A 14,231-nucleotide genomic window follows, 5' to 3' on the forward strand; every position below is an offset into this window, starting at 1 on the left:
ATTTTTTCCTCTAAAACTTTTTTTAATTAACTTTACTATTATTATTATTATTATTTTGTAAGAGTATATCAATCTTTATATCCTTGAAAGGACCACGACTAGTTAAAGTTTAATAGTTGAAGGACCAATGGTGATTAACTTAGACCATAGATGATAACAATTTAAAAATTAAAAGACCTAGAGTGATAAATTTTAAAAATATAATATTAAATATGACAAAAATATTATACTCAGAAGATCTCGGATGATATTAAGTGAGTAGTCAGTTGTTAGTATGAACAAAATAATAAGTTAGTATACCAAAGTTGAAGCTTTTGAACACGTATCTGAGACTGAGGGAATTGGAGAACAGTATTTGACGGGGCCCACCTTATCACCCATGGCGCGTGTTCACGGCTGCTTCACGCACTTTCTGTATACATCATTCCCCTTTGAACTGCTTTTTTTCTGACATCATTTTCGTCAGACAAAAATAAATTCCCACCCAGAAAAGATAAAAAGTATTTAATTTGGTGTGACACGAGACGACACACGAGATATCTCGCGAGAAACCGGGGATGTGACAGTATCGTTCCCCAGCGCATCAATCACAATGAACCCGGACGTAACTCCCGAATATCCAACTGGATTTGAATTTCCCATTTCAAATCCGCAACTCCACTCCCTTTCTCCTCCACTTCACGCAACGATAGGTACGTTTATAAGCGGATCCGCTTATCACCGCTCACTGGTTTTGAAAACGATAAGTGGAGTGACGTATCAGTGATAGGTGAGAGGAAATAGATAGACTACTGCCAAACGCATCGAAGATAGCGAGACCAAGTCCTTCCCCACCACAGCACCCCTCTCTCTCTACATATACCTCTTCTTCTCTATCTGGAGCTCTCTGTCTTTCTCTCTCTCTCTCTCTCTCTCTCTTTGCTTTATCTTTTCTCTCTGGTTTTTCTGATTCTTTTGGTTTCCGGGGGTTCAGAGGTGAAACCCTAGGAATTCTCCGGCGTCGGTGGCTGGCTGGGCGCTCTAGGGCTTCGATCTGTGCTGCTGTAGATTCGGAGCTCCGTTTTCTTGGATTTGCTTCTCCGTCTGGAGCGAACTTCCTCTGATTCCAGTCTGGCTTGTAGAAATGTCGTCTCTTAGCAGAGAATTGGTTTTTCTCATACTTCAATTCCTTGAGGAGGAGAAATTTAAGGAGTCTGTTCACAGGTTTTGTTTTTTTATTCTTTCTTCCCCTTTTTAAATAAAAAAAAAAAAAATCATTTTTTGGTTTTGAGTTTCGGGTTTTTATTTATAGTATGTCTCTACTTTTCGTTTGTCCTAAAAGTAGCCGAGGGAGATATGAAAAAAGAAATGTTTTAAGTGTGGATTATGAGTTAATATATGGAAAAAGAAATGTTTTAAGTGTGGATTATGAGTTAGTATATGGAAAAAGAAATGTTTTTAAGTGTGGATTATGAGTTAATATATGGAAAAATGGGTTAAAAACTGAGTTCTGCTAGTGCGGTATAAATGAAGAGGTTCAATTTAGAGGTATAAAATACAGTTTGGAGTTTTGCTAAAATTTCATTTCAAGTGTGTTTGACTGATATGATGACTGGTGGAGTAATTAAGGGGAAAGTGTCCATTTTTGCCTGTAACAAGTGGGATGTTTAAAAACTTATATGCTCCAAATGCAAATTGAGTCTTAAAACTTTAATCCTCTGTTATTAACACCACCGAATGTGGCTAATTACAGATGTGAATATACAATTAATTGATTAAATATTGTGTTTTGTGGTTGTTTAAGACTTTCTAAGAATCACTCTAAAAGGTTTAATATTGTGTGTGCAGTGCACTAATGTTTATGTGGGTGTTCAAAATTTGGATATTCTTGGAATTATTTAACAACAGGCTAATCATTTTGTTTTCCAGGCTTGAGCAAGAATCCGGGTTTTTCTTCAATATGAAATACTTTGAGGAGAAAGTACATGCTGGTGAATGGGATGAGGTTGAGAAATACCTATCTGGATTTACGAAAGTAGATGACAATAGATACTCCATGAAAATATTTTTTGAAATCAGAAAGCAGAAATATCTTGAGGCTCTTGATCGGTATGCTTACATCATTCCACACTTAAAATGAAAAAAAAAACATTTACATGTTTTTGCGTAATATGAGTTCAAAATGTTCTTTCATGAAATGGTATTGACCTTTTATTTTCTTGTTGTCAGGCAAGACAAGGCAAAGGCTGTAGAAATTCTTGTGAGTGATCTGAAAGTGTTCTCCACATTTAATGAAGACCTCTATAAAGAGATCACTCAGTTATTGACATTAACCAATTTCAGGTACTAAGGATCCTTTTGATGTTTACAGATGAATGTGCATAGCTAAGTGGAATTTGACATGTTAGTGAAGTTAGAGTTTCGCAATTGTGTGAGATCCAAGGGTCTAATATGCATAACTTGTATGCCATCAAAACATAATTCCTTGACTGTATCTGGTGTAATTCTCCCTGATACAAGCTTGCCACAGAGCTGGCAAGTGCTCTCTGTGCCATATGCCCATATGACAGTGGTTCAATTTAATTGCTTTGCTGAGCTTGTTCATTTTCTGCTTGAAAGGTTCACTGATTATTCTGTTAGTGATACAAAGAACTTGAATATAATTTTTAAATTGTCTTTTTGTATGAGGTTGAGCTAATTTTGTGCTTAATATTTTTTTTGAAGCTCTCTCATGAAGGTGATGGATATAATTTTGTTCTTGACCCTATGATTTGACAGCTTTTCCAAAGTGAATAGTTAATGAGTTCTTTTTTTAAAATAAATTATCTCAGAGAGAATGAGCAGCTTTCCAAGTATGGTGACACCAAGACAGCTCGCAGCATAATGTTGATAGAGCTGAAAAAATTAATTGAAGCAAATCCTCTATTTCGTGAAAAGCTTGTATTCCCAACGCTAAAGGCTTCAAGGTTGCGCACTTTGATAAATCAAAGGTGTGCATCTGTACCTCTCTCGCCCTTCCTCTTTATACTTGTTTAGCTCTGTATTTTCTCTGGATCATTGAATTGGAAAGAAGGTAAGAACTCTTTTATCAAATAACTTATGCATTTTTTTGTTTATATTTGTGTTTGTGTGTGTATATATAGTTATATACATATAAAATTGTGATTATGTGTGTTTCTCCTTCCTTTATTTTTAGAGCAACTATACACGTTTGTTTGTTTGTCCGCTGATACACAGTGCTTGAATATGCTTTTTTCTGCAGTTTGAATTGGCAACACCAGCTCTGTAAAAACCCAAGGCCAAATCCCGATATAAAGACCTTGTTCACAGATCATACATGCAATCCTCCAAATGGAGCTCTTGCTCCCACTGCTGTGAATCTACCTACTGCTGCTGTTGCAAAGCCTACTGCCTACACATCACTTGGAGCTCATGGGGTATGATATGTTTTGATACAGGATCCTGCCTATACTATAGTGCATATCTTTACGTGTTTTTCTTTCCCCTCTTTTCCTGATCCAATTTATTATGTCTTTTGTTGCTAGCCATTCCCACCCACTGCGGCTGCTGCAAATGCTAATGCATTAGCAGGTTGGATGGCAAATGCTGCTGCTTCTTCATCTGTTCAAGCTGCAGTAGTGACTGCGTCATCCTTACCTGTTCCACCAAATCAAGGTTTGTGCACTTGAAATTGGGTAATTTCTGAGTTATTTGGTTGGTCGTGTCTTTACATAAATGCAGTTATATGCTTTGAGCTACTGCAATTTATGTTATTTGATCAACAATTTTTTTTTTCTTCATATAACATTACTCACTCTCTGCATCAGTTTCAATCTTGAAGCGTCCCATTACACCTCCTGCTACACTGGGTATGGTTGAATATCAGAATGCTGATCATGAACAATTGATGAAACGTTTGCGACCTGTGCAGTCTGTTGAGGAGGTATGTTGCAAACTCTTGTTTCTTAAATGTGCAATTACTGCTCTGCTGGTATTTGTGTGGGGAATTTTCCTTCAATAAATGAAACATGTATATGTGGATTCCTTTTTATCTTCTTTCCATTCAGGTTACTTATCCTACAGTTCGCCAACAAGCATCATGGTCTCTTGAGGACTTGCCAAGAACTGTAGCATTCACTCTGCATCAAGGATCCACTGTTACAAGCATGGATTTTCATCCATCTCATACTACATTGCTTCTTGGTATGGTTGCCTTCATAATTTTACATTTATGAATGTGCATGGACCAACTGCTACGAGTTTCTCTATTGTTGATAATGTCACTTGAACTGCTCTCTGCGCAGTTGGCTCCAACAATGGTGAAATAACACTCTGGGAAGTTAGTGGGCGAGAGAAATTGGTATCAAAGCCTTTCAAAATTTGGGATATCCAGGCTTGTACATTGCCATTTCAGGTTAGTTTGATATAGCTTAATGGGTAACTTCATTTGCAGTGCATTGTTTTTTTTTTTTTTTTTTTTTTTTTTTTTTTTTTTTAAATGAGTTTTTGGTGCCAGTATATTCTGTCCATGTGAAACCCTACTTACGGTTGAAAGTTGAGACACTGTTGTTTGTCTATGTCCTCCCATGTTTTTCATTCTCACATTTGAGAGTTTAAACAGGCTTCTGCTGTCAAGGATGCACCATTTTCTGTAAATCGTGTTGCATGGAGTCCGGATGGGACATTTGTTGGTATGAGTCTGTTTTGGATAGGTTTTTGTGTGATGATGTTCTTGTTAGTCTGAGTATTCATAACTGTTATTTGTGTGGCAGGTGCTGCATTTACTAAACATTTGATCCATTTATATGCTTATACTGGACCACATGATTTAAGACAACATCTGGAGGTATTTTGTTAATCTTTTCTTTGGTACAATATATATTCTCTACTTGTTTTTGATAAGGTGGCATTGATTGGCAATGTGATTTACCCTTTATGCTTGCAGATTGATGCTCATGTTGGAGGTGTGAATGACTTAGCTTTTGCATATCCAAACAAACAGCTATGTGTAGTAACGTGCGGGGATGATAAGTTAATTAAGGTGAACTTTATCCTTTCTTAAATTAGCATGTTTTTGTTTCTTTCACTCTTTAGTGGAAGCTAATAAATTTTGTATAGGTATGGGATTTAACTGGGAGAAAGCTGTTTAACTTCGAGGGACATGAAGCTCCTGTATATTCAATATGCCCCCATCAGAAAGAGAATATTCAGGTACTCTACTCAAAGGAAAAGGAAACCTTGAAGTTGCATGTGGTGCTTGAATGCTGTATGCCTGTATGGCATTGTTTACATGATAGTACTTTGTGCATGAGAAGTTGTGCCTTTGACAAGGCAAGAGATGCAACTCCACTAGTCACATGTAACAATGCCACACAACATTAGATAAGTTTCCTCTTTTGTGATGTCTTTGGGCCTGGTTTGAGAGTAACTTTAAAATGTGTCGCCTAAGTTTTTCCTTCTAAACTTCATTGTTTTCAATTCCTTCATCTGCATTTTTAATCACTGAAAATGTTGTTATTTTGATATTTCACTACGAGGCTCTTTGAACTACTAATTCTCTCTAATGCCCATCCTTGTAGTCATTACTTTTTAAAACATATTGGTATACCTTTAACTCCCAAATGTCTGCCAATTCTTAATCAGTTAGAATCATATATGGAATTCACAATTTTTTTTTCCTTTTTGTTTCTAGCATCGTATACACTTCAGTTTGTAGCCTGAATCATTTGTGGAGTCTCCTCTTCTAGCACTTTTTCCAGATGCATTGATCACTTGTGGTTTTCCTTGTTTAGTTTTACTTTACAGTTTACACTAAGTATCTGAGGTGCTCTTTTGACCATGCACTGCATCCAAAGATGTTTGCAATTTGCTTGGCCTTCAATTTTTAATAAGTTTTGTTGTGATTTTGTACTAAATACGTTTCTACTTCATTGAGGGTGTTTTTTTTTTTTTGCCCTTATAGTTCATATTTTCTACTGCTATTGATGGGAAAATCAAAGCTTGGCTCTATGACAATATGGGATCAAGAGTTGACTATGATGCACCTGGCCATTGGTGCACTATGCTTTACAGTGCTGATGGAAGCAGGTAAGGTTTCAATTCCAGGAGGAAACCCTATGTGGAAATGACAATTTTTCTTTATATTTTCAGCTAACTTCTGATTTTTCTTGTTTTACCTACATAATTCTTGCTCATTCTTCACTGATGGTGATTTATCCATTGTAGGCTGTTTTCTTGTGGAACTAGTAAAGAAGGAGATTCTTTTCTTGTGGAATGGAATGAAAGTGAAGGAGCCATTAAGAGAACTTACGCTGGTTTTAGGAAGAAATCAATTGGAGGTGTTGTGCAGTTTGATACAACTCAAAATCACTTTTTAGCTGTGGGTGAAGAGAGCCAGATAAAATTTTGGGACATGGACAGTGTTAACATGGTTACATTTACAGATGCGGAGGGGGGTCTCCTGGTTAGTACCATATTTGGCAGGAAACAATGGAAATATTTGATAAAAATGGAAACAAATTATTCTCCAAGAATAGGAATTATTTCCCATTTCCTGGAAATGAACAAATATACTATATAAAAATGCTAATGAAATGCTTATTTTCAGCCTCTTCCCCGCTTGAGATTCAACAAGGAAGGAAATCTTCTTGCTGTTACTACTGCAGACAATGGAATTAAAATTCTCGCAAATGCTGTGGGTATGAGGTCTTTAAGGTCAGCAGAAGCCCCACCATTTGAAGCACTAAGATCACCCATTGAAGCAGCTTCTATGAAGGTGCCAATGCATTCATGCTTATCCCATCTGTTTTCAGAATTGTATGTGATAGAGAAGCAAACATCTTGTGTTTCATTCTGCAGGTTTCTGGATCTTCTGTTACTGCTCTTACTCCTGTAAATTGTAAAGTAGAAAGAAGCTCTCCTGTCAGGCCTTCTCCCATCCTTGTATGTAAAACATTTCTGAATGGAGTATGTATTCATGTTTTGCACAACACGTCATCATATCATTTTAAAATTTCCTTTTCAGAATGGAGTAGATTCTATTTCTAGAAACATGGAAAAGCCAAGAACTTTGGAAGATGTTGCTGATAGAACCAAACCCTGGCAGTTAACTGAAATTGTAGATCCAGTTCAATGCCGTATGGTTTCCATGCCAGAGAGCTCCGATGCAAAGGTTTGTAAAATAAATTTCTATTCAACATTTCTCTTGTGGTTCAAGACCCACAATTGGTGTTGTAACTAATAGGAGTGCAAAGTATTCTCCTTGGGTTTCACTCCCATCCCTTGATGCTAAAAATGATTTTGTTAAGGTTGCTCGGCTTCTATATACAAATTCTGGTGTTGGCATCTTGGCACTTGGATCAAATGGTATTCAAAAACTATGGAAGTGGTCCCGTAATGAACAAAACCCAAGCGGCAAGGTAATAGATATTATTGTTTTTTTTTTTTTTTTCTTTTAATTCATTAATGTTCATATTTTTAGATTGATGTTTCGCAAAAAAGTCTCTAAAGTCACTTGTGTATAAAGGCCACTGCTAATGTTGTTCCACAACATTGGCAACCAAACAGTGGTCTTCTTATGACAAATGATGTGTCAGGTGTCAACCTTGAGGACGCAGTTCCTTGCATAGCCCTCTCTAAGAACGACTCTTATGTCATGTCAGCTGCTGGTGGAAAGGTTTCATTGTTTAACATGATGACATTCAAGGTATGCCCGTAAAACAGGTTTGATATCTATCATGTCTGGCATTATAAATTTGATCATTTGAATGATTGCTATAACGTATGTGGTGTAGGTGATGACAACATTCATGCCACCTCCACCTGCATCAACCTTCTTAGCCTTCCATCCTCAAGATAATAACATTATTGCAATTGGTATGGAGGACTCGACCATACATATATACAATGTTAGGGTAGATGAGGTAATTCTTCTCCATACGCTATTGCAGTCTCTTTACGCTAATTTGACATATACTGATATGAATATATGATTGATCTTAAATATAGGTGAAATCCAAACTTAAGGGCCATCAGAAGCGCATAACTGGTCTTGCTTTCTCTACTAACCTTAACATACTGGTTTCATCTGGTGCTGATGCCCAGGTAAGTTTTAGGTCCATCCTGCATCCCCATGTTAATGAAAGGTTGATGAACAACCGTTCCTTCAATAATGAACTAGTTTTCGTATTGACCATTTTGTTTTCTCAATTTGAATTGACCATTTTGTTTCAGCTTTGTTTATGGAGCATTGATACATGGGAAAAAAGAAAAGCAGTTCCTATCCAATTGCCTGCTGGTAAAGCGCCCACCGGTGACACACGAGTGCAGTTCCATGCTGACCAAGTGCGCTTGCTGGTAGCTCATGAAACTCAGTTGGCAATATATGATGCCTCCAAGATGGAACGCATACGCCAGGTAAAACAAACATATTTTCTTAATTATTTTCATATTACAGTCATGAACACACCTCATGACGGGCGGGGGTTTTGTTGCAGTGGATCCCACAAGATGCCCTATCTGCACCTATCTCATATGCTACATACTCATGCAATAGCCAACTAGTTTACGCATCGTTTAACGACGGTAATATTGGAGTGCTTGATGCCGATAGCCTAAGGCTGAGATGCCGCATTGCTCCATCTGCTTACCTATCTCAAACAGTATTGAACGGGTAAGGAGACATTATCATTATTATTATTATTGTATTCAATGTTGAAAAAATCGCTAGGTGCCTGGGGAGTGGGGACCGCCTAGGGCGTCTAGAGCGCCTAGGCGGGTGCTTAGAACACCTAGGCGGGCGCCTGGGAGGCCGACTGCCTAGCGCCTAGGTGCCGATTAATCGGCGTCTAGGCGCGATTTTTGCAACACTGATTGTATTTAGAAAATAAATTTATTTTGTAAAACGGGAATTGTACTGTTAATTGCATTGCAGAAGCCAAGCGGTATATCCAGTGGTGATTGCAGCGCACCCACAGGAAACACACCAGTTTGCGGTGGGGTTGACGGATGGTTCTGTTAAAGTGATAGAACCATTGGAATCTGAAGGCGGGAAGTGGGGAGTATCTCCGCCTCTTGATAATGGGATGCTAAATGGCAGGGCAACCTCATCCTCAGCAGCTAGCAACCATGTATCCGAACAAGTTCAAAGATGAAATGAAATGAAAGTACATTACATTGTATTTTGACAGTGACAGACAGTGTTACTCTGTATTTTATAGGAGGAATAGATTTTAGGTTTTGTTGTTTAATTTTGTCAAGGATAAAAGCTAAGATTGGAAATATGTCTTAGAAAGGTTATTTAATGTTGTGTGTAACTTTCATTATTAATTTTTACTATTTCTTCTCTCATTTTTTTGTCCTTTTCTCTTTTAAATTGTTCTTTACTACTCCCTCCGCCCCCTAATTGATTATCTCATTTAATTTTTGTACGATTTTTAATATAATATAATAAGTGTTACTAACTTTTCAATTTTGTCATTCTAAAGTAGGCGTTATTTATACAAAGTACAATTGTATTTACTTCTAAAATTTTGAAAAGTTAAAAGGATAAATTGGGAAATGTACAACAATAGTTATGTTAGATGGCACTATTTTGGGACAATATTTTAGACAAACTAAAAAGGAAAGTAATGTAGGTAAAACGAGACGAATGGAGTATTATATATAATGTCAAAAGTATAGAGTTTTGTCGGTTTAAAGTTATGTTTTTAAAGATGGTAAATGTTTGTGGTATCTCAATAGTTGTGTTATTTAAGTATAAACCGTTATATAAATTTGTGTGAGCACAAGGTTCAGCTAAAGTCACAAGACGGGATTTATTCAATGCACATTTGAATTTTATTCAATGTATATCTTTGTCAGTATGACAGATATGGACGTGCAACTTATAATAGCTTTTGTTGATTGATAATATATGCGTTTTTGTTGATAGTGGGGAAATAGAAATTCTTAACAGCTTAATTATGTTGTTTTATTTAGAGCATCTATAATAGTTGAGATATTTTGTGGGTTTTGAGGAGTTTTTGTGAGTGTAATTAAGAAAGAGAATGTAGGAGGGGAGAGAAAAAAGAAGAAGAAGAAGAAGAAGAAAAACAAAATTGATTTAAAAATAAAAATAAAAAATTAAAGCAACTGTTAGGCGCGCCACCGGACGTATGCAGTTTGCCGTGCGTCGTGCACAGCTCTTCCTATTCCTCCTGACTATTTTACTGTCCAATATCTCTTCATCACATTAGTATAAAAAATCATTCTCAAGTTCTTTCTTTGACATTAACTTCAAATAAATTGCTGGTAAGGATGCTCTTAGGAAAAGAAAGTAAGTGGCATGCAATAATTGAAGCTAGCATGCATAATTATATTATATTAATTATTATTATGTGGATCTGATGAGGAACATCTATATCATATATCATCGATCTAAAAATCAATTTAATTAATATATCCAACTAATTAACAAAATAAAATCACACTTAGCTGCAGCTTAATTAGCTGAGCTTTGATGAAAATAAAAAAATAGAAAAGAGTAGATGATCATGATTCGCATGGAAGCAGTAGTTCTGGTAACAAAACACCATTTTGATCATAGTGAAGGCTTCCAGATACGTTAAGCGGCTTACACTTTTCTCCCATAAGTATCCTCTTCTTACAAAGCTCTATTTCTTCTTCTTCTTCTTCTTCAGATTCTGCACATTCCTTTCTCATCATCATCTTCATCTTCATCCTCGCAAACCTCTTCTTCACTGCACCAACACTACTACTTTTTCTCATCCTCATCTTCTTCTTCTTATTCTTCCATTTCCTCATCAACCTAAATCCACTCTTCTTCTCCTTTTTCAATCTAATAAACATACCTGAAAATCTGGACACAAAGCAGTTGAACGACGACCTTCCCAGATTTTGTGTCATCTCTCCTTTGTTCCCCAACACTATTTTCTTCTCTGGGACGATTTTCCTCAGTCTATGAACTACCACCTCCTTCAACATATTTATCTTTCTCGCACTGCTAGAATTAGAAGAACCCACTTCTTCTTCTTCTTCTTCTACTGGTGGTTTTGTGCTGCTACAAAATGTATTATTAATGCACATACAAAATATATTTTTCCTTCCTCTTATTATTGCATCACCATCACGGCGACTCTGCTGCTTATAATTCCTTTTGCCGCTCACCACCTTAACCACCAACCTCGGTGTTCTCACTCTCATTCTTGCTTTCACCAATAGAATGAGGGAAACGTACGTGGGTACGAGGATATATATATGCATGACTCAATTCTTGTGGTCGTTTTGGATTATTGTACTTTAATTTTTTCCTCACTGAATATCCTAATTAATATAATTTTCCTAGCTACCTGCAAGGCTGCAAAACATGTATGGTTGGTTAAGAGGATCGGATGAAGTTGGTTAAGTTTTCCCCCCAACCACGATTGACTCAAAACTTTAATTTGTTCGTTATCATTAATGTTGTTAGCACACGACACGACACGACACGATGCTAGATTTTCTCAACCATGTCGCCCTCTTCCATGGGTAGTTAACCTCCCCATCATCATCAGGTCGTTGAGAGCGTACGTGGTTAATAATACACTTAATTACCATTTTGTCCTTCCATTATTCCACTGGTTTTTTTTTTTTTTTTTTTACTTTTATTTTGGAATAAGGGCCAAATAGGCCATCGAACTGCACACGATAAAACAATTAGGCCATTGAACTTAAAAAATCAACAATTAGGTCCCTAAACTAATCAATTTCAAACAATTCTTCCAATTTGAAGGTTTCCAACAGTTCAACAGGTCATCTCCCAAATTAATTATTTTTTTAAAAAATAAATTTTAAAAATTAATTATTTTTAAATTAAATTAAAAAAAAAAAAAAAAAAAAAAAAACTGAAATCCAGCCGGAGACGGTCGGCTGGAACCAGTTTTTTTTTTTTTTTTTTTTTTTTTTTTTTTTTTTTTTTAATTTAAATAAATAATTTTTAAAATTTAAATTTTAAAAAATAATTAATTTGGAAGGATGACATGTTGACCTGTTGGAAACCTTCTAATTGAAAGAATTGTTTGAAATTGATTAGTTTAAGGACCCAATTGTTGGTTTTTTAAGTTCAGTGGCCTAATTGTTTTATTGTGTGCAGTTCGATGGCCTATTTGACCCTTATTCCCTTTTATTTTTATGACTGCAAATAAACACCTTTATCAATTTAAAGGAAGGCAATATATACTTATATTGCCATCTTAAATTCCTAATTAAGCCAACTACTTGATCTCATCATAAAGTGTCAAAATTTGACATAACAGGGAATTTCGAGTTATGATCTATTTGGTCTTTTAAAAACATGATTTTTTTAAAAAAAAATATTATTGACCATGTTATATGTCGCAAATTATACCGTGAAAACGTGTTCATCATGCTTGGTATATCAACGATTTAACGGTTGAAGGTTGTTGAAAAATAAGGAAAAAATGATGGGTCAATTTTATAATTATTGCAAATACTTTCAAGTTTGTAATAATTATAAAATTGATCCAATGTATTTTTTTTACCGTTGTTATACCGTGGATCAATGTCCACTTTGCTGGACTCTGGTCCTAAATGATTTAGTATTGGAATTATGAACTTTTAGAATATAAAATGTGTTTTTAAGCTTTGGAAATTTGTGAATACAATACAGAGTCATCACAAATTGTGAATTTTTAAAAGGTAAATTGTGAACATTTAGTATTTAAATTTCTTATCGTTGGACCCGAGTCCACATAATAATTTATCTTTTTTTTTTTAATACTAAAACTCTTAACTATTGATGAATCCCGATAGACGGTCTAGCTCATTCTTCATTTTTTTTTTATAGGGGTAGTTGTTCTCATTTGAACCCACCTCTATATATGTATATATCAATATATGTATTTACTACATATGTATGTTTGTATATACATACAATGTATGTATAATGGTGAAGGGTATGGTAGGGTGGGGAACCAGCCTCCCCCAACGTCCTTTTTCCCAGCAATTATATCGTTGACCATGGTCCAAAAACGACGCCGTTTCTTTAAGTAAAGAAACGACAGCCGTTAAAGCTTAACAGAGCGTGTATTGTGTGTGTTAATTATTAAATGAAATTACAGCGTATGTATTTAAATTGACACTGCCTCACGTATTAGTTTTATATTATCAAATGAAACTACAATTGAATTGAAATGAAACCGTAGTTGTGTTGAAATGAAATTGCAGTGTATACACACTGAAACTGAATAACATTTCACATATTTGAGTGTATAATATCGAATGAAACTGTAGTTATATCAAAATGAAACTATAATTGTGTTGAAATGAAACTGCAGTGTATACAAAATAAAATTGAAATACAATCAAAGTTAGTTTTTACAAACGGCGCGAAAACATGTGCCGTTTCTTTTCATTAAAAGAAACGACGTTGTTTTGATGTCTAGACCATAAATCCATAATACATTGTGGATCATAGTCCACAGTACAATTTGCCCTTTTTCCCTCCTCCCCTATAAATAAGAGACAATAACAATTAACAAGTGAACTTTAAAAAAACACCACTACATTTTTTGCTTACATAAGTTGTACCCTATGCTTGAGTAGTGTTGTGCTAATCATTTAGGTCAATTTTATTCATACAGTGCTAAGTGTTTTTGTCAAAAACTTGATCTGTTTGTTTACACATCATCTTTATTCAATAGCCTTTTCCATCAGTTTCTCAATGTTTCTTTTGCTTTGTTTATAAATTCTCCCCTATCATTTTACCCGTCATATTAAACTATTCATTGGTTAAATCATTTTTTTTTTTTATGTTTATTTTCATCAAAATTTTTAAATTTAATCTTTTTGTGCTTAATAGAAATTTCAATATAGTTTCTAAATATATAAATTTTATATTCTAATACTAAACTTAGTATTATGAAAAATTGAATTAAAAATAATTTCACTTAAATATCGCTAACCAAATCAGACATATAAAATATGACGAAATGAGTATCATTTTCTAACTTTTTTCTATTTTAATGTTTCTTCTGCAGATTTTGAATTCCCGTTGGATAATGTGGTATTCTGGACAAATTCGTAGACTGAACTTTTAGGGGGCGTTTGGTTAAATGGAAACTTAAGAATGAGAAAAACTAATTACTAGCTCATCCTAGGTATTTTGTTTTTCATGAAAAATTAATATGACAATTTTACCCTCACTATACTTTATTAATTACTCTTCTTATTATTATTATTATTATTATTATTAT

General features: G+C 35.1%; 1 protein-coding gene across 2 annotated transcripts; it reads left to right on the forward strand.

Moving 5' to 3' along the window:
* Positions 1–864: 864 nt before the first annotated feature.
* LOC109181997 (topless-related protein 3-like) lies at positions 865–9,327 on the forward strand. 2 transcript variants are annotated; one of them, XM_019331993.1, is made up of 25 exons: positions 865–1,203; positions 1,909–2,088; positions 2,209–2,322; positions 2,811–2,969; positions 3,242–3,416; positions 3,525–3,654; positions 3,807–3,922; positions 4,047–4,182; positions 4,284–4,393; positions 4,601–4,670; positions 4,752–4,825; positions 4,925–5,020; positions 5,098–5,190; positions 5,942–6,066; positions 6,205–6,442; positions 6,587–6,754; positions 6,838–6,921; positions 7,004–7,150; positions 7,287–7,397; positions 7,505–7,684; positions 7,773–7,901; positions 7,987–8,082; positions 8,212–8,394; positions 8,475–8,650; positions 8,912–9,327. In XM_019331993.1, exons 1-25 carry the CDS (start codon positions 1,124–1,126, stop codon positions 9,129–9,131), a joined length of 3,390 nt encoding a protein of 1,129 aa, XP_019187538.1. In that variant the 5' UTR covers positions 865–1,123; the 3' UTR covers positions 9,132–9,327. The 2 variants fall into 2 exon arrangements, with proteins under 2 accessions (XP_019187538.1, XP_019187539.1); XM_019331994.1 differs by having other exon boundaries at positions 8,475–8,640; positions 8,911–9,327.
* Positions 9,328–14,231: the final 4,904 nt, after the last annotated feature.

Source organism: Ipomoea nil, unplaced genomic scaffold, assembly GCF_001879475.1.
Source record: "Ipomoea nil cultivar Tokyo-kokei standard unplaced genomic scaffold, Asagao_1.1 scaffold1043, whole genome shotgun sequence".
NCBI lineage: Eukaryota > Viridiplantae > Streptophyta > Magnoliopsida > Solanales > Convolvulaceae > Ipomoea > Ipomoea nil.

Bases quoted from the DNA above. Each gene is read 5' to 3' on its own strand.
- LOC109181997 (XM_019331993.1), top strand. From the start codon at position 1,124: ATGTCGTCTCTTAGCAGAGAATTGGTTTTTCTCATACTTCAATTCCTT. The intron at 4,826-4,924 runs GTATTTTGTTAA...TTATGCTTGCAG, and splicing joins ATTTAAGACAACATCTGGAG to ATTGATGCTCATGTTGGAGG. The intron at 7,151-7,286 runs GTTTGTAAAATA...GATTTTGTTAAG, and splicing joins CAGAGAGCTCCGATGCAAAG to GTTGCTCGGCTTCTATATAC.